This window comes from Nerophis lumbriciformis, linkage group LG11 (genome assembly GCF_033978685.3).
Source record: "Nerophis lumbriciformis linkage group LG11, RoL_Nlum_v2.1, whole genome shotgun sequence".
Lineage (NCBI taxonomy): Eukaryota > Metazoa > Chordata > Actinopteri > Syngnathiformes > Syngnathidae > Nerophis > Nerophis lumbriciformis.
In genome coordinates, this window is record NC_084558.2 from 39,210,510 (window position 1) to 39,228,217 (window position 17,708).

The 17,708-nt window shown below is 40.0% G+C and overlaps 1 protein-coding gene across 1 annotated transcript in view; it reads right to left on the bottom strand.

Moving 5' to 3' along the window:
• Positions 1–15,888, bottom strand: part of LOC133610402 (myosin light chain kinase, smooth muscle-like) — a 20,774-nt gene extending 4,886 nt beyond the window's left edge. The window contains exons 1-13 of the mRNA XM_061966615.2: positions 15,715–15,888; positions 13,724–13,870; positions 13,542–13,661; positions 13,376–13,468; positions 13,028–13,158; positions 12,791–12,947; positions 12,367–12,669; positions 12,205–12,298; positions 5,541–5,744; positions 5,263–5,480; positions 5,066–5,189; positions 1,591–1,743; positions 1,378–1,507 (exon numbers count right to left, since the gene is read on the bottom strand). Of these exons, the coding sequence (XP_061822599.2) occupies positions 1,378–1,507; positions 1,591–1,743; positions 5,066–5,189; positions 5,263–5,480; positions 5,541–5,744; positions 12,205–12,298; positions 12,367–12,669; positions 12,791–12,947; positions 13,028–13,158; positions 13,376–13,468; positions 13,542–13,661; positions 13,724–13,870; positions 15,715–15,832 (1,992 nt within the window). The 5' untranslated portion in view covers positions 15,833–15,888. The remainder of the gene's footprint in view (positions 1–1,377; positions 1,508–1,590; positions 1,744–5,065; positions 5,190–5,262; positions 5,481–5,540; positions 5,745–12,204; positions 12,299–12,366; positions 12,670–12,790; positions 12,948–13,027; positions 13,159–13,375; positions 13,469–13,541; positions 13,662–13,723; positions 13,871–15,714) is intronic.
• Positions 15,889–17,708: the final 1,820 nt, after the last annotated feature.

Here is a 17,708-nt window from a genome sequence, read left to right on the forward strand (position 1 = left end):
GCTATATAAATACAATTCACTTCACTACTTTGAGACAAGCTATAGTGATGCATGCTTGGTTATGGTTTGAATTTATATCCAACAATTGCGAGAACGACTTTTTACTGTCAATACCGGCTGCTGAGTTTCATTTTTTTTCATGTTTTCTGCTAGTGGTGTGCCTCTGGATTTTTTCAATGAAAAAAAATGTGCCTAGACTCAAAAAAGGTTGAAAAACACTGATCAGTACATCACACAATTTGGAATTTGAAGGAAAATAAAATAAAATAATCCAAAATATTTCCTTATTATTAATGGATTCTGCCTAGCAACAGGGGACTTCTCGTGTTTGCCGTATCTCCTTGTCCTTTCTCTGCTTTGTGGGGCAGCAGAGCCCCTCTGCAACAGCCAGGAAAAGTATTACAATCAATTATGTTACTCTATATTGCCGGGGCTGTTATAGTTGTGCCTTTTGGAATTCAACCTCAAGTTTAAGGTTTGTTTAAAAATAAAAAAAATTCAAAATCTGAAATAGTATTGACACATTTTTACTTAATTCTGCCCAGCAACAAGTGCAAGATAATGACTGAAAAGGGAACTGCCCTTTTTTTGGAATTTTGCCTATCATTCACAATCATTACAAGAGACAAGTTTGTTTGTTTTTTTTAAACGATTTTAAAGATGATAAAAAACGCTTGAAAGATGCGGGTAATGGGAGTCACTGTTGTAGCCTTCAAAGCCCTCTAAAACAACTTCAAAGCCCTCCAGCAACATTTTATATAGACACTTCAAGTCTATATATAATGTAGTAACGGACACATTCATAACAATATGTAATATGTTCAATATTAACCGTATTTTGATCACTTCCGGGACTGATTTTTTCCGTGCAATCAAGAGAATGCCAAGAGTGTACAAAGCAATAATCAGAGCAAGGGATGGCTATTTTGAAGAAACTAGAATATAAAACATGTTTTCAGGTATTTCACCTTTTTTTGTTAAGTACATAACTCCACATGTGTTCATTCATAGTTTTGATGCCTTCAGTGACAATCTACAATGTAAATAGTCATGAAAATAAAGAAAACGCATTGAATGAGAAGGTGTGTCCAAACTTTTGGCCTGTACTGTATACAGCAGCAGCTGAGTGGAGCTTTTGGAGCCTGTTTTGTAAAGGTTTTATCACTTGTATACCAAACAATACATTTCAAGAATCGGCCGGAATCTAGGATTGATTCGGATTCAAATCATCAACCCAAGAATCGGAAGCGAAACGTGAGTTGTTTAAAGATTCACCAAGGATAAAAAATATATATACGTATATATATGGTCCATGGTAAAAAAAAAATACGTTTTTGTGTGCATATCCTTTGATGAGCCAAACTAGAAAACACTTACCTTCCACTTGCGCTTAGCCAGAAAGCGTCTCATCTTCTCCTTCTTGAGGGACTTGCTAGGCCTGTGGTTGAGCGGCGTGAAGGAGGCCATCCACGGGTGAGCGAGGGCCTCTGTGCACGACAACCTGCACCTAAAGGAGATGAAAAACTGTCAAAGAAACACCCCGACAAAAACAGAATGACCCCACACCCCCGCCCATAATGCAGGACCAACATGCGGTCTTTCTTCAGCAGGGCGCTGATGAAATCCTTGGCCTGATCCGAAATGTCTTCGAAACTCTCCGGGTCGAACTCGTAGCGAGCGGCGGTGACCAGGCCGAAGGTCTCGGCGTCGTTGTTTCCCTGGAAGGGCGACTCTCCGCTTAGCCTGGAAATTCATCAAAACAACACACTGACAAACTGAGGGCTGCTGCAGCCGAGTGGAGACTGTGGAGTTTGAAACGGGGTAAGCTAAACAAACAAACAAAAATAGCATATTGCAATAGTGCCGCCGTTATTAATGCCTGAAACTTTGATACTAGAAAAAGTACCTTATAGTACCCGCTTTAGCAAATAGAAAAGCATGGAAGTTGGTAAGCACCAGGAGCTTTTGGAACGTTTGCAGATTTTTGTGTGCATTTAAATACAGTACAGGCCAAAAGTTTGGACACATCTTCTCATTTCAATGCGTTTTCTTTATTTTCATGACTATTTACATTGTAGATTGTCACTGAAGGCATCAAAACTATGACACCTGTGAAGTGAAAACCATTTCAGGTAACTACCTCTTGAAGCTCATCGAGAGAATGCCAAGAGTGTGCAAAGCAGTAATCAGAGCAAAGGGTGGCTATTTTGAAGAAACTAGAATATAGAACATGTTTTCAGTTATTTCAACTTTTTTTTGTTAAGTACATAACTCCTCGTGTGTTCATTCATAGTTTTGATGCCTTCAGTGACAATCTACAATGTAAATAGTCATGAAAATAAAAGAAAATGCATTGAACGAGAAGATGTGTCCAAACCTTTGGCCTGTACTGTATGTAAGTTGTAAAAAAACGACGCCATAAAATGTTACAACCCCTATTAAAAATACAAAACTGTTCATTCCACAAACATTCTGGAACTAGGAAAAATAAGGTAAAAATAAAAATCTGTGGTAGCATAGGAACAAGTTATGTACAAGTTTCACTTTTGCATCTCATGGTCCATACCTGTGGTGCGTTTAAGGACCCTTGATTAATGTTGAAAATATAGGTGGCGGTAGACTTAAAAGACTTAAAACTGTGCTGTTTTAGGAATGTTGCCTATCGTTAGCAATCATGAGACAAGAACACACATGCCTTTTGTTTTCTTTTTTTTTACGATTTTAAAGATGATAAAAAACACTTGAACTACGCGGGTAATGGGGGTCATCATTGTAGCCTTCAAAGCCCTCCATCTACTTTTTGTATAAACACTGCAAGTATATATATATATATATATATATATATATATATATATATGTAATATAGTAACAGACAGGTTCATAACAATATGTTATATGTTCAATATTTACTGTATTTTGATTATTTTAAATCATTTCCAGGACTGATTTCTGTTTCCATTGCAACGCACGTCTGACTTCTGGCAACAACTTGTGTTCCTACTTCCGGAATCAAACAAGTGTTTTCTAATCATGGCAGACTTGGAAACAGACAACAAAGACGACCATTTTTGATGATTCACAACCTTATACTTTTGAAGTTAAATATACTGCTGCTTATAGAAGCCAGCAGGAAGGAAGAGTGAGACGTTGGAGCAGACAGATGCCGGGAGAGGGGGATGAAAGAGATTTTGAGGCTATAAATATGGAACTTGGAGACAAGTTATTATGACATAAATGGTGTGCTTACCCAAAAAGAACAGGAAATGTCCCCGGCCAGCTGGACCAGACGAACAACTGTCCTTTGAGTGAGTCACTTTAATATCGTGTTCTGCATTACAAACTCAAACGTGTTTTGTGTTGTCGTAGAAGCTGGCTTATCTCTTGCCGTAGTTAGCTTTTACGGCTAACACTTTAGCCCAGCGATGTGTTAAGATAGAAAATTAGTTCCTCGGTGTTCGCACTTACAATAACAATGTCGCTTCAGCTTGGTTATTATACAGGTTACAGAACGTAAATGAAGTATTGTTGACGGCTTTTGAATGCATTTTTATATTGATTTAGAGGTAGAATTGATTGCTCACATTAGCTGCATTGCTAGCTACCTAGAACTAGCCGATTTTTATGTTAGAAAGCGAAAAAAACAAAACTTGTCTTATCTCTCATGATTGTGAAGGATAGACAAAATTCCCCTAAAAAAAGTCCAGTTCCCCTTTAATTCCCTGGAAATTCACTAATAATATAATCATATTGGTAATGACGCTTTATTTTGATTTATATTGTGCACTTATGATGTGAAGGGAATTATATTTATGTAGCGCTTTTCTCTAGTGACTCAAAGCGCTTTACATAGTGTCACCCTTTATCTTTTAGAAATTTTGATTTCTATTTACTATTGGTTTTACACTTTAAAATCGTTTTTAATTATATTTATTTTATATTGTTTTTAATATTGTTGTGCAGCACTTTGAAAACATTTTGTTGTTTAAATGTGCTATATAAATAAAGTGGATTGGATTATCTAAGTTACATTTTTAAACCAGTGTGTTTGGCACCGGGAGAAAGTGGGTGAACAAGGACACAACAGCTGTGACTAGGATGGCAGAAGCGGGGATCGAACCTAGAACCCTCAGGTTGCTGGCGTGGCCGCTCTACCAACTGAGCTATGCTGCCCACATAACCCTGTGTGTGTCAGCTATAATCGCTACATTCAGTCTGAAGTAAAAGGAAACTTGACATATAATAGTTACGTGAATAATAAGTTATATGATTATTTAAATTCTTATTTTGCACACTTTATATTAAATTTGTTGGCACTTTTGTAAAAAAAAAAAAACAAAATCAATTGAGGGTTAATCTAAATGTGTTGTACATATGTTAATCCATCCATCCATTTGACCACTTGTCTGATCCATTCTTCAAAAATTTTAAAAACCTACGTTTTTTACACCTAATAAAAAGCTGCTTTCAACTAAATCCATGCAATAATTATTTTAGTACGGCATACAATGGATCGCAACTGGACTGTTTGGTTTGTCTTGAAGGCGTTTTTATCGCCTCTCGTTCAAGATGTCTAGGACAAAAACAGTCCAGTTGCGATCCATTGAATGTCCTCAGATGACAATGACCTGGATGAATGAGAACCTTCATAGACATTTGTAGTATGTATAAACGTACATGTAAACGTGTGTGTATATGGGGCTGTGGGAACCTATAAGAGTGTTGCGTATGGGAGCCCAGAATTTAGTGCTACGCCCCTGGTAACCGCTATAAACAGCAGGTTGTGCAAATCTGGACAAAGGTGCATGAATGAACCATAAATGAAACGGGGTTGGCGAGGCTAATGTGTGTTGCGCAGCCTTAGCGTAGGTCAGCGCTCTTCGTGTAATCCATGCGAACATATTGCATCGAGACGTTTAAGCCAAGATGCCTGCGCCGCGGTCCACAGATTATTTATAGCGCTCAAGAAGCAATACGGGGGCGATTTATCACGATGAGAATGGAATTCCCTCTAGGATTTCAAAGCGAGTATTCCCAGCTCCTCCTTTCCAGAATAAAAGTGATTTACAGGATGAAGCAGATGACTCCGATGCTCCACATGTCCGTTTCCACTCCCACAGGCTCGTAGCTGATCACCTCGGGGGCCACGAACTCCGGGGTTCCGTGCATCACCATGAGGGGTTTGCCCGGCTCTGTGGAAAAGAGCATATGTGGCATATGACGTCTGTCACGTCTTAGTAGACCACCCCCAGTTGGCGGGCTTACCAAGTTTACTGGCCAGGCCAAAGTCGATGATCTTGATCCGGGTTCCGGTGGGGTCCACGCAGACAATGTTCTCAGGCTTGAGGTCCAGGTGGACGATGCTCTGCTTGTGGACATACTGCATGCCCTCCAGGATCTGCTGCATGTAGCGGGCGCTCGTCGGTTCCGTATGCTCAAAGTTGTCGTCCACGATGCGTTCAAAGAGCTCCCCGCCTGCGATACTGGAGGCGAAGCGACGTTCAGATATCCACTAGGTCGATCCACTCGGATGTCATACTTACTACTCCATGACCATGACCATCTCGGAGGGGGCTTCGTAGGCCGCCAGACACTGGACCAGTTTGGGGTGGTTCAGGCAGTTCATCAGCTCCATCTCCTGGTGGGCCAAAGATCTCTCTTTGGAGCTCCTGGACATGTAGAATTTCCCTGCGCACACCTGGCCCGATTCTTTGTGAGACAGTCGGAACACTTGGCCAAACTTTCCACTGATCATAAAACCAAAGAGATTTTAGTTAGATATATTTTTCAATGTCTCATTGTATTTACCATAGTCCCCGCCCCCAATATGTCGCTTGAATATCCCTACAATCCTTGACATGGCGTTTGTATTTTAGTAAACGAATACCATGCGAACACTCCCAAATTCTGGGCGGCACCACGTATCGCTAACATGATATCTCACATTATCTCAGTGGCATCAGATATGTTTTTTCCCTTTTATATATTGAAACGTGAGATTTTTAGCTTCCCTTTTGATCTCTGTTCTATACTTTAGTAAATAAATTGCATGCTAACACAATAGCTTCTGGGCAGCACCAAATATCCATAGAACGATATTTGCATTATCTCATGGTAGCATCAGATATGTTTTTCCTCCCGAATATGTTGCGAAATCCAAACTATTTCTACCTTAATTTCTTGACCACGTGTTTATATTTTTGTAAGCAAATTCCACTCCAACACCCCAAAGTTCTGGGCAGGACCAACTATCGATATTACAATATTTCTTATTATCTCACAGTAGCATCAGATATAGCTTTATCCCCCGAATATGTCGTGGTACCAAACTTCATTCCTTGACCTCATGTTTATCTTTTTGTAAACAAATTCCACTCCAACACCCCAAAGGGTTAGTTAGGGCAGTGTTTTTCAACCACTGTGCCGCGGCACACTAGTGTGCTGTGAGCTACAGTCTGGTGTGCCGTGAGAGATGATCTAATTTCACCTATTTGGGTTAAAAATATTTTTTGCAAACCAGTAATTATAATCCGCAAATGATGTGTTGTTGTTGAGTGTCGGTGCTGTTTAGAGCTCGGCAGAGTAACCATGTTATACTTTTCCACATCAGTAGGTGGTAGCCGGTAGCTAATTGCTTTATAGATGTCGGAAACAGCGGGAGGCAGTGTGAAGGTAAAAAAGGTATTTAATGCTTAAACCAAAAATAAACAAAAACGTGAGTGCACCTAAGAAAAGGCATTGAAGCTTAGGGAAGGCTATGCAGAACGAAACTAAAACTGAACTGGCTACAAAGTAAACAAAAACAGAATGCTGGACGACAGCAAAGACTTACTGTGGAGCAAAGACGGCATCCACAATGTACATCCAAACATGACATGACAATCAACAATGTCCCCACAAAGAAGGATAAAAACAACTGAAATAGTCTTGATTGCTGAAACAAAGCAGAAGTGGGAAATATCGCTCAAAGGAAGACATGAAACTGCTGCAGGAAAATACCAAAAAAAGAGAAAAAGCCACCAAAATAGGAGCGCAAGACAAGAACTAAAACACTACACAGGAAAACAGCAAAAAACTCCAAATAAGTCAAATAAGATGTGACAGGTGGTGACAGTATACCAACTTTGAGACAAGAGCTATAGTCATGCATGCTTGGTTATGCTTTAAAGTCATATCCAACAATTGCGACGACTTTTTACAGTCAACTGAGTTTGTTCTTTTAATGATTTCTGCTGGTGGTGTGCCTCCGGATTTTTTCAACGCAAAAAATGTGCTTTGACTCAAAAAAGGTTGAAAAACACTGAGTTTGGGCTTAGGGTCGATAAAACTATTTTGCATTATCTCACGGTAGCATCAGATATAGCTTTATCCCAATACATCATGATATCCCTCATTGATTGATTGATTTGATTGAACATTTTATTAGTAGATTGCACAGTATAGTACATATTCCGTACAATTGACCTCTAAATGGTAACACCCGAATAAGTTTTTCAACTTGTTTAAGTCAGGATCCAAGTAAATCAATTCATGGTAAATCAATTCATGCAACTCTCACCTTATCTTTGACCTCATGTTTATATTTTAGAATAAACAAATTGCACGCCGAGACGCCCAGCTTCTGCGTGGGACCAAATATCGATATCACAATATTTTGCATTATCTCATGGAAGAATCTGAGTTTTTTTCGTCCAACATCCTTCAGATTCCAACCTTCATCCTTGACCTGGTGTTTATATTTTAAAAACCAATTTCATGCAGACACTCTCATCTTCTCGGTGGCACCAAATATCAGTAACACGTTATTTAGCGTTATCTCACAGGAAGATCAGATATTTTTTTTCACAAAAATATAGAAAAATCCTGCGATTCCCACTTTCATCCTTGACCTGGTGTTTATATTTTATTAAAGAACTTCCATGCCAACAATGTCAATTTCTAAGCACCACCAAATATCGATAAAACAATAATTCGCATTATCTTACGGTGGCATGGGATATGGCTTTATCCCAATATATCGTAATATCCCTGGAATTCCACCTTCACCTTATGATCTCATGTTTATATTTTAGTGTAAATCAGGGGTGTCAAACGTACGGCCCGAGGGATGAGTTTGCTAAATATAAAAATTAACCTGAAATTTTTAATAAAAGAAACTGCTGTTCTAAATGTGTCCACTGGATGTCGCAATAGCAATTATTCGTATCTTTGTAGATGATGCTACATATGTACAAAATAAACCACATGATGTTAGTACATAGGGTTAGGCGCAATAAATGTCAACATCAGCCTAAACCCTTTTGGTCTGCAACATTTTCAATTTATGAATGTACAACTGTTTATGTAAAACTGTTTATCTTGTTGACCACTGACCGAAGAAATAATAAACTCACTAACTAACATCAGTCGAGGAAAATTATCAAACTACATAAACATACTCTAATTTGATTTTGATATAATTTTTATATCTTGATAGATTGAAAATGAACACCAATGAGTTGACTGATTAACATTATCACATCATTTATTCAGAAAATATAAATAACGACAAAGTATATATACTATTAACCGAAACAGGTAATTGTAAAAACAACCCAACATTATGATTTGTACAATTTCAAAATGTGCTTCCTCTATTTTCAAACAGAGAAATTAATCTAAAGTTGTCTTTATTTTTAAGTTATTGTGCCGTGATTTCACCAGTCCGGCCCACTTGGGAGTAGATATTTCTCCATGTGGCCCCCCATCTAAAATGAGTTTGACACCCCTGGTGTAAATAAATCATATGCCAAAAGGTCTCAGCTTCTGGGCGCCACCAAATATCGATATCACAATATTTCATGGTCGCATCAAATATTTTTTCCCTCCTGATACAGCATAATATCTTTAGAATTCCCACCTTTATCTTTGACCTGGAGCCTCATGTTCAGAGAGTTGCGTGGCTTTCCTACTAAATATGGACGTACGATCAAATCCGGAAAATGGCGTTTGCCAGTAAAATTCCGTGTTCACGCGCACAAATCCCAGCACAATTCTTTGTTACATTGCAATCTACTTGGAATGGACCGCAGACGTCTCCCTTATAAATATGCAAATCATATTGAAAGTAGCCATGTGACTGAGAACTGCAAGAGCTGCCCAATGAGGACTCAGTTGGAGGCGCTTCTTTCTCCTGCTTCAGAAAATAGCACACACATAATTGTTCATATGTCTCTGATGTGAACATCAACCAGTCTGAGGAGTAAAAGTTGGCACTGTTACCCAGCATCACTTGTGTGTGTCGCTAAAGCAGGGGTCCCCAAACGTTTTGACTGGGGGGCCGCATTGGATTAAAACAATTTGGCTGGGGGCCGGGCTGTGTATGTATGTAATACATACATACGTTTATACACACACACACATACATATACACACACACACACACACACACACACACACACACACACACACAGGTAAAAGCCAGTAAATTAGAATATTTTGAAAAACTTGATTTATTTCAGTAATTGCATTCAAAAGGTGTAACTTGTACATTATATTTATTCATTGCACACAGACTGATGCATTCAAATGTTTATTTCATTTAATTTTGATGATTTGAAGTGGCAACAAATGAAAATCCAAAATTCCGTGTGTCACAAAATTAGAATATTACTTAAGGCTAATACAAAAAAGGGATTTTTAGAAATGTTGGCCAACTAAAAAGTATGAAAATGAAAAATATGAGCATGTACAATACTCAATACTTGGTTGGAGCTCCTTTTGCCTCAATTAATGCGTTAATGCGGCGTGGCATGGAGTCGATGAGTTTCTGGCACTGCTCAGGTGTTATGAGAGCCCAGGTTGCTCTGATAGTGGCCTTCAACTCTTCTGCGTTTTTGGGTCTGGCATTCTGCATCTTCCTTTTCACAATACCCCACAGATTTTCTATGGGGCTAAGGTCAGGGGAGTTGGCGGGCCAATTTAGAACAGAAATACCATGGTCCGTAAACCAGGCACGGGTAGTTTTTGCGCTGTGTGCAGGCGCCAAGTCCTGTTGGAACTTGAAATCTCCATCTCCATAGAGCAGGTCAGCAGCAGGAAGCATGAAGTGCTCTAAAACTTGCTGGTAGACGGCTGCGTTGACCCTGGATCTCAGGAAACAGAGTGGACCGACACCAGCAGATGACATGGCACCCCAAACCATCACCCAACCATGCAAATTTTGCATTTCCTTTGGAAATCGAGGTCCCAGAGTCTGGAGGAAGACAGGAGAGGCACAGGATCCACGTTGCCTGTTGTACAGTTTCCACCATCAGTGATGGTTTGGGGTGCCTCTCCTGTCTTCCTCCAGACTCTGGGACCTCGATTTCCAAAGGAAATGCAAAATTTGCATGGTTGGGTGATGGTTTGGGGTGCCATGTCATCTGCTGGTGTCGGTCCACTCTGTTTCCTGAGATCCAGGGTCAACGCAGCCGTCTACCAGCAAGTTTTAGAGCACTTCATGCTTCCTGCTGCTGACCTGCTCTATGGAGATGGAGATTTCAAGTTCCAACAGGACTTGGCGCCTGCACACAGCGCAAAATCTACCCGTGCCTGGTTTACGGACCATGGTATTTCTGTTCTAAATTGGCCCGCCAACTCCCCTGACCTTAGCCCCATAGAAAATCTGTGGGGTATTGTGAAAAGGAAGATGCAGAATGCCAGACCCAAAAACGCAGAAGAGTTGAAGGCCACTATCAGAGCAACCTGGGCTCTCATAACACCTGAGCAGTGCCAGAAACTCATCGACTCCATGCCACGCCGCATTAACGCAGTAATTGAGGCAAAAGGAGCTCCAACCAAGTATTGAGTATTGTACATGCTCATATTTTTCATTTTCATACTTTTCAGTTGGCCAACATTTCTAAAAATCCCTTTTTTGTATTAGCCTTAAGTAATATTCTAATTTTGTGATACACGGAATTTTGGATTTTCATTTGTTGCCACTTCAAATCATCAAAATTAAATGAAATAAACATTTGAATGCATCAGTCTGTGTGCAATGAATAAATATAATGTACAAGTTACACCTTTTGAATGCAATTACTGAAATAAATCAAGTTTTTCAAAATATTCTAATTTACTGGCTTTTACCTGTATATACACACACACACACACATACATATATACATATACATATACATATATATATATATACACACACACACACACACACACACACACACACACACACACACTGTATATGCATACACGCATATACACACACACATACATACACACTCACTCATACATACACACACACAAGTTGTTTTTTTAAACTTGGGACTTCCCACGGGCCGGATTTTGGACGCACATTTCCACGTCTACGTCAGTTTTGACACATTCCACCTTTGTCGTGAAAAAGGGCTTACGTTAGGTATTTGTGCGCATGCAAGCTTTGTACATGAGGCCCCAGGTGTTTCTATTTTAGAAACAAATTCCATGCGAACACTCCCATCTTCTAACCCGACTCTCGCCAGATCCTTGTAGTTCGCTGAGCTCCACACAAGGATCTGGGCTGGAGGACAATGCAAACTCCTTCAAGATAGCTAAAAAATAATGAACCAATCCGGATCACCGGGCGGGATTTCATAGATGTGATGTAGCGCCGAGAGTCAGGTTACCCATCTCCTGGATGACACCAAATATCGCTAACACAATATTTCGCTTTAGATCTGGGTTTTTTTGCCCAATATATTACACTAGTAGCTTCTGGGCAGCACCAAATATCAATATACTGAAATTTCGCATTATCTCACAGCAGCATCAGATACAGTTTTTACCCTACCTACCGCGACATCACTGCAATTCCCAACTTCATCCCTTGACATCATGTTTATATTTTAGAATATTGATATCACAATATTTTGCATGATTTTATCATTTTTTTGTTTGTTTTTTTCTGCAGCTGTTACATATACTGTAATATTTTACAAGGTAACTGGGATTTGTTATATTTTATATAATATATTAAATTATACATATGTTATATTTTATATTGCTACTACGGTACATTTTTTGTCTACTTAATACCTGCATTATCCTTTCCATCCTTACCCTTTCCATCCTCTGAAACTGAGCTACTGTATGGAACAATTTCCCTTGTGGATCAATAAAGTTAGTCTAAGTTTGTTTCCCGACAACATATCTCAGTATCCCATGTTGATGTAAGAGTAAATAGATGCTTACACTCCCAGCTTCTCGTGCACGTCGTAGTGATCCTTCACCGTATTTTGGGTGTCAATCTCCACTTGAGGTTCCGTCTCTTCAATCTTTTCTTCTTCTACCAAAAAAAAAAAGCATACCTGTAAGCATAACATTTCACACAGCAAAAAGATCAAAGTAACTAACTCTTGGCTGGCATGGTGACACAGTCCGACTCCTGACTGGGCTCGCCGACCCCCGCGGAATTGTAGGCCCGGACTCTGAAGCGGTACTGGCCGTGTGGTTCCAAGCCTGAACAGACCTGGTAAGACGTGTTCTTACACCGCTCGGCGACTTCAGTCCAAGCGTCCGGACCCTCCTGCCGGAGCTCCACGATGTAACCCAACACGGCCGTTCCTCCGTCGTAGTGGGGACCCGTCCAGGACAGGACCAGGGACTCGGCGGAGAGCTGGGAGATTACCGGGTGGGACGCAGGGGGTTCAGGTCGATCTGTTGAGGTTCAGAGTCATTCGAACGCACCTTCATGGTTCTTACTAGAACCAATGAAGATCTACTGTGTCTAATCCAACCCCTGATGGCTTCATTCATGAACATCAAAGGGGAAACTCACCTATGACGCTGAGGGAGACGGTATGTTCGGCGGAATCGATTCTGTTCCGAGCTATGACCGTGTACGAACCCGTGTCGTCCGCGCAGGCCTGCGAGATCACCAAGCTGCTCAGTGCGTCGTCGCTAACGATGGACATCCTGGGCCCGAGCAGCAGCGCCTGGGCAAGAAATGGAAGTCCAGAGTGAGGAAAGTGGATTCAACGACCCTCAGATGTGTTGATTGAACCCCTTAGAACACCTTGTCCCTGTTGAAGATCCAGCAGCAGGCCACGGGGACCGAGGTGCTCCTGAACGGACACTGCAATTGGACCTGCTTACCGACTTGAACCTCCACTTGATCTGGAGGATCCACAAACTCCACAGAAGGACCTTTGACAAGAAGAACAAAATAACAATTGGAGCTCCACAGTTGACTGGTCTTGCCTGTGGAGCCTTTTGTCTGAGGGCCACCTGTGCGCACTGATGAAGGAGGAGGCGGGGTCACAGGGGTGCACCATGATTGGCCGATTAAAGCAATATTTGACCAATCAGTGACAAGTGGGCAGCCATGATTGGTATGTTCAAACAGATAAAGTGATAGATGTACCTTCTGGCCTCTGGCCTCTGTCTTTTTTGGGGTTTGCTTCTGTGTTTTCCGCCATCACCTCACAATTGTTTGGACTGCAAATGGTCTTTGTTTCTGCGTGTGACAAGTCCGCCTCATTGGATAAGGCTCTCTGAACCAGGAAGTGGATGTCAATCATTGAACAGACCTCTAATGTGTGATTCCGCACCGCATCTCAACGTCTCGCTGTCCTCAGGCCAACCCTTCCTTAGAGTCGCACCGGCGATGACATTTTTGTCAGAGGATTTATGGAGATGTGATATATCACCTAATCAATGGGAAATACATATTTGGGTTGTTTTTCGCGATTTGCAGTTCATGGTCACTCACCATTGTGTAGGCAGGAAACACTTAGTGGGGAACTTCCTGTGATAGACGCTTGCAATGTGGCGGCACTTCCTTCGCTGTCGGTGCGGTGACGAAGCGGTTCCGTGAAGGGTGGCGGGCCGAGTGATTCCACGGGGGTCTGTCTGGGATCTTAACAAGGAGGGCAATATTTGTATATACTTTTTATTCACTCAATTGCAGAGAGCACCAGGCATTTACGGCTGTTTAGGGACGTTCAAACTTTTTCTGACTCATACGGAAACATTAAAAAGTGCATACTTTGATACTTTTTGTACAATAAAAATGCTTGACTAGCTGAACAAAACATCCTCATCTTAGCTTTATGACAACAAAGCACATTACTGTAATACTAAATAATATCTAAACAAATATTTTGTTTTTGTATCACACTAGTAGTCCTACAATCGAGGGAAACCAGTCGTAGGCCTACAAATGTTTTTGTTGTACTGTAGTTTATCATTTAAATAATGATATGTAAGTAAAATAAAACACATAAATGTATATATATATAGATAGATGGATAGATAGATAAACATAAAGTGATAAATAATGTATAAACTAATAACAATATGTAAACACAATAACAATATTTAAAAAGATAATTATCATAATACATTAAAACAGTTCTCTTGACATTAAAATACTTCTACTAATGATTAAATATTGATATATACGATTACCAATGATTAAACTACCGGTAATAATTATATGTAAATACAATAACAGTATATAAAAGATCATTATAATACATAAAAAAATATCTTGACATTAAAACTTTTTTTCAAAACATACTACTACCAATGATTGTAATTTTTAATAATGGTTAAATATAGACGAAAATAAATCTTTAATAACGATTAATTATATGTACATACAATAAAATAAAAACAAAATATCTTGACGTTAAAACCTTTTCTCGAAAAAATACTGGGTTATTTTATAACTTAAATAATGGTTATATATATATATATATATATATATATATATATATATATATATATATATATATATATATATATATATATATATATAAAGTGATTCAACTAATAATTATATGTAAATACTATAAAAAATATATATTTTAAATAACTATCATAGTACATAAAAAATTCAATTCTCTTGACATCAACACCTTTGTGAGGAAAATACCACTAATAATGATTATAACATAAAATATATAGATTAAAAAAGTACCATGGTATAGTTAAAAAAAATAACTTGTCATTAAAATTTACAACTAATACTGATTAGTATTAATTACATTTGTACATTAAAAATTTAGTTTTTTTATTTTATGTAAACACAATAACAAAAATGTAAAAATAATTATCATAATACATGAAAAAAAAACTCTTGACAATATAACCTTTTCTCAAACAAATACTACAAATGGGGAAAAAAATTCTCGTTACATTTGGACTTTTCATAAAATAAAATAAAAATAATAAGACAATATCCTCATAACTTTAAGACGTTTTCGTAAAATATTCCAGTAACGAGTTTTAAATTACAAATATGACATTGTAAATTAAAAAAAATATATTTTTAGAATCATCGCAATAGATAGATAAAAACTATTTCATGTAATAATAAGATACAGTGAAACTTTAATACAAATAATTTGTATGCTGCTTTTGTTGTTGCTGTTGTTGTTGTTGTTTGTAGTGGTTGTTATGGTTACTTCATACACATACCTGGGACAGTCCACAGCTGTGCCACAACAACAAACAAATAGGAGAAAACAAGCAAGTTTTGTTACAGAAGGAGAAAGTCATTATTATGTAGGAGCTCACAGTCCCCCCGCCCCCCATGTCCTCATGCGGAAAGGTCTAGGAGTTAAAAAAAGGTCAAGCATGAAACACCCGCCGGGGGTTTGTGGTGAGCTGCGGGCGATAAATGTTTCTGAATGGAAGCCAGGTGATTAACAAAAGACGCACTCGTGTTACAAACCACGTAGATAGAAACGGTGTTACCTGCCGCAGGTGAGAACGCCGCTTTCTCGGGAGAGTCCCGTCCGTTGCGTCTGTGCCTCTTGAACACCAGGCGGACAGTGGACACATATGTCTTTGGCTCGCCACCATCCTTGTCCATCCTTGCTTTTAAAATAGCCGCTGACTTTTACTTTGAGTGATTTATCCCATAGGCCTCCTCCTCCTCCTCCTCCTCCTGTTTGGATATATTGTAAGCCTCTCTTATGTGTGTGTGTGTGTGTGTGTGAGAGTGTGGACGTCTCTATTCACAACTCACACGGGAGGAGCTCCTACGTGCTACGGCACACAGGAAACTCCTTGTTTTGTAGTCCCGGCCCTTGTTTCTCAAAAACATAGTGTGACGGAGGGAAAAAAAAGGAAAGGTTTAGGACATTGTGAAATATCAGTATACAGGGTCGGCAATCAGGACTAGCAAGTAAGGCGACAATGTGACGCCTCGCTGGTGACGAGACGTCTGCAGCTCCCATGCTGCTATGTGAAGGGTGTGTCACACTCCCCTTCTTTTGTTACCGCCTTTCAAAGTCATTCGAGTCGCTGAAGCATCAGTGTCCAAAGTGCGGCCCCGGGGGCCAGTTGCGGCCCCGTAACTTGAGTTTCGTTGGCCCGCAGGACCATAGGTTAAATCAAATATATCGAAGTTTCAGGGTGCACAAAAAAAATCGATTCACATTTCAATGGGGATTCTTTCTCATCCCGATTCTAAATGTGAAGTGAAGTGAATTACATTTATATAGCGCTTTTTCTCAAGTGACTCAAAGCGCTTTACATTGTGAAACCCATTATCTAAGTTACATTTAAACCAGTGTGGGTGGCACTGGGAGCAAGTGGGTAAAGTGTCTTGCCAAAGGACACAACGGCAGTGACTAGGATGGCGGAAGCGGGGATCGAACCTGGAACCTTCAAGTTGCTGGCACGGCCACTCTACCAACCGAGGTATACCGCCCCACAAAAACTAATTCATAACTGAAAAAAATGTATTTAAAAAACAAAATAATTGTTATATCTTGATGAAATTAAACAATTTTACAACTCAACGCTAAAAAAACGGAAATGCTGATTATCGGTCCTGCTAGACACCGACACCTATTTATTCAATCAATCAATCAATGTTTATTTATATAGCCCTAAATCACATGTGTCTCAAAGGGCTGCACAAGCCACAACGACATCCTCGGTACAGAGCCCACATAAGGGCAAGGAAAAACTCACCCCAGTGGGATGTCGATGTGAATGACTATGAGAAACCTTGGAGAGGACCACATATGTGGGTAACCCCGCCCCGCTAAGGGAGACCAAATGCAATGGATGTCGAGTGGGTCTGACATAATATTGTGAGAGTCCAGTCCATAGTAGATCCAACATAATAGTAAGAGTCCAGTCCATAGTGGGGCCAGCAGGACACCATCCCGAGCGGAGACGAGTCAGCAGCGCAGAGATGTTCCCAACCGATGCACAGGCGAGCGGTCCACCCCGGGTCCCGACTCTGGGGTGGTATTTATTAATACCACCTCAACATTTGACAACCAAACAATTACACAAGGCGAGTCGGTAAAGAATCTGGGTATTATCTTCGACCCAACTCTCGTTTGAGTCACACATTAAAGGCCTACTGAAATGCGATTTTCTTATTTAAACGGGGATAGCAGGTCCATTCTATGTGTCATACTTGATCATTTCGCGATATTGCCATATTTTTGCTGAAAGGATTTAGTAGAGAACATCGACGATAAAGTTCGCAACTTTTGGTCGCTGATAAAAAAAGCCTTGCCTGTACCGGAAGTAGCAGACGAGTAGCGTGACGTCACAGGTTGTGGAGCTCCTCACATCTGCACATTGTTTACAATCATGGCCACCAGCAGCGAGAGCGATTCGGACCGAGAAAGCGACGATTCCCCAATTAATTTGAGCGAGGATGAAAGATTTGTGGATGAGGAAAGTGAGAGTGAAGGACTAGAGGGCAGCGGGAGTGATTCAGA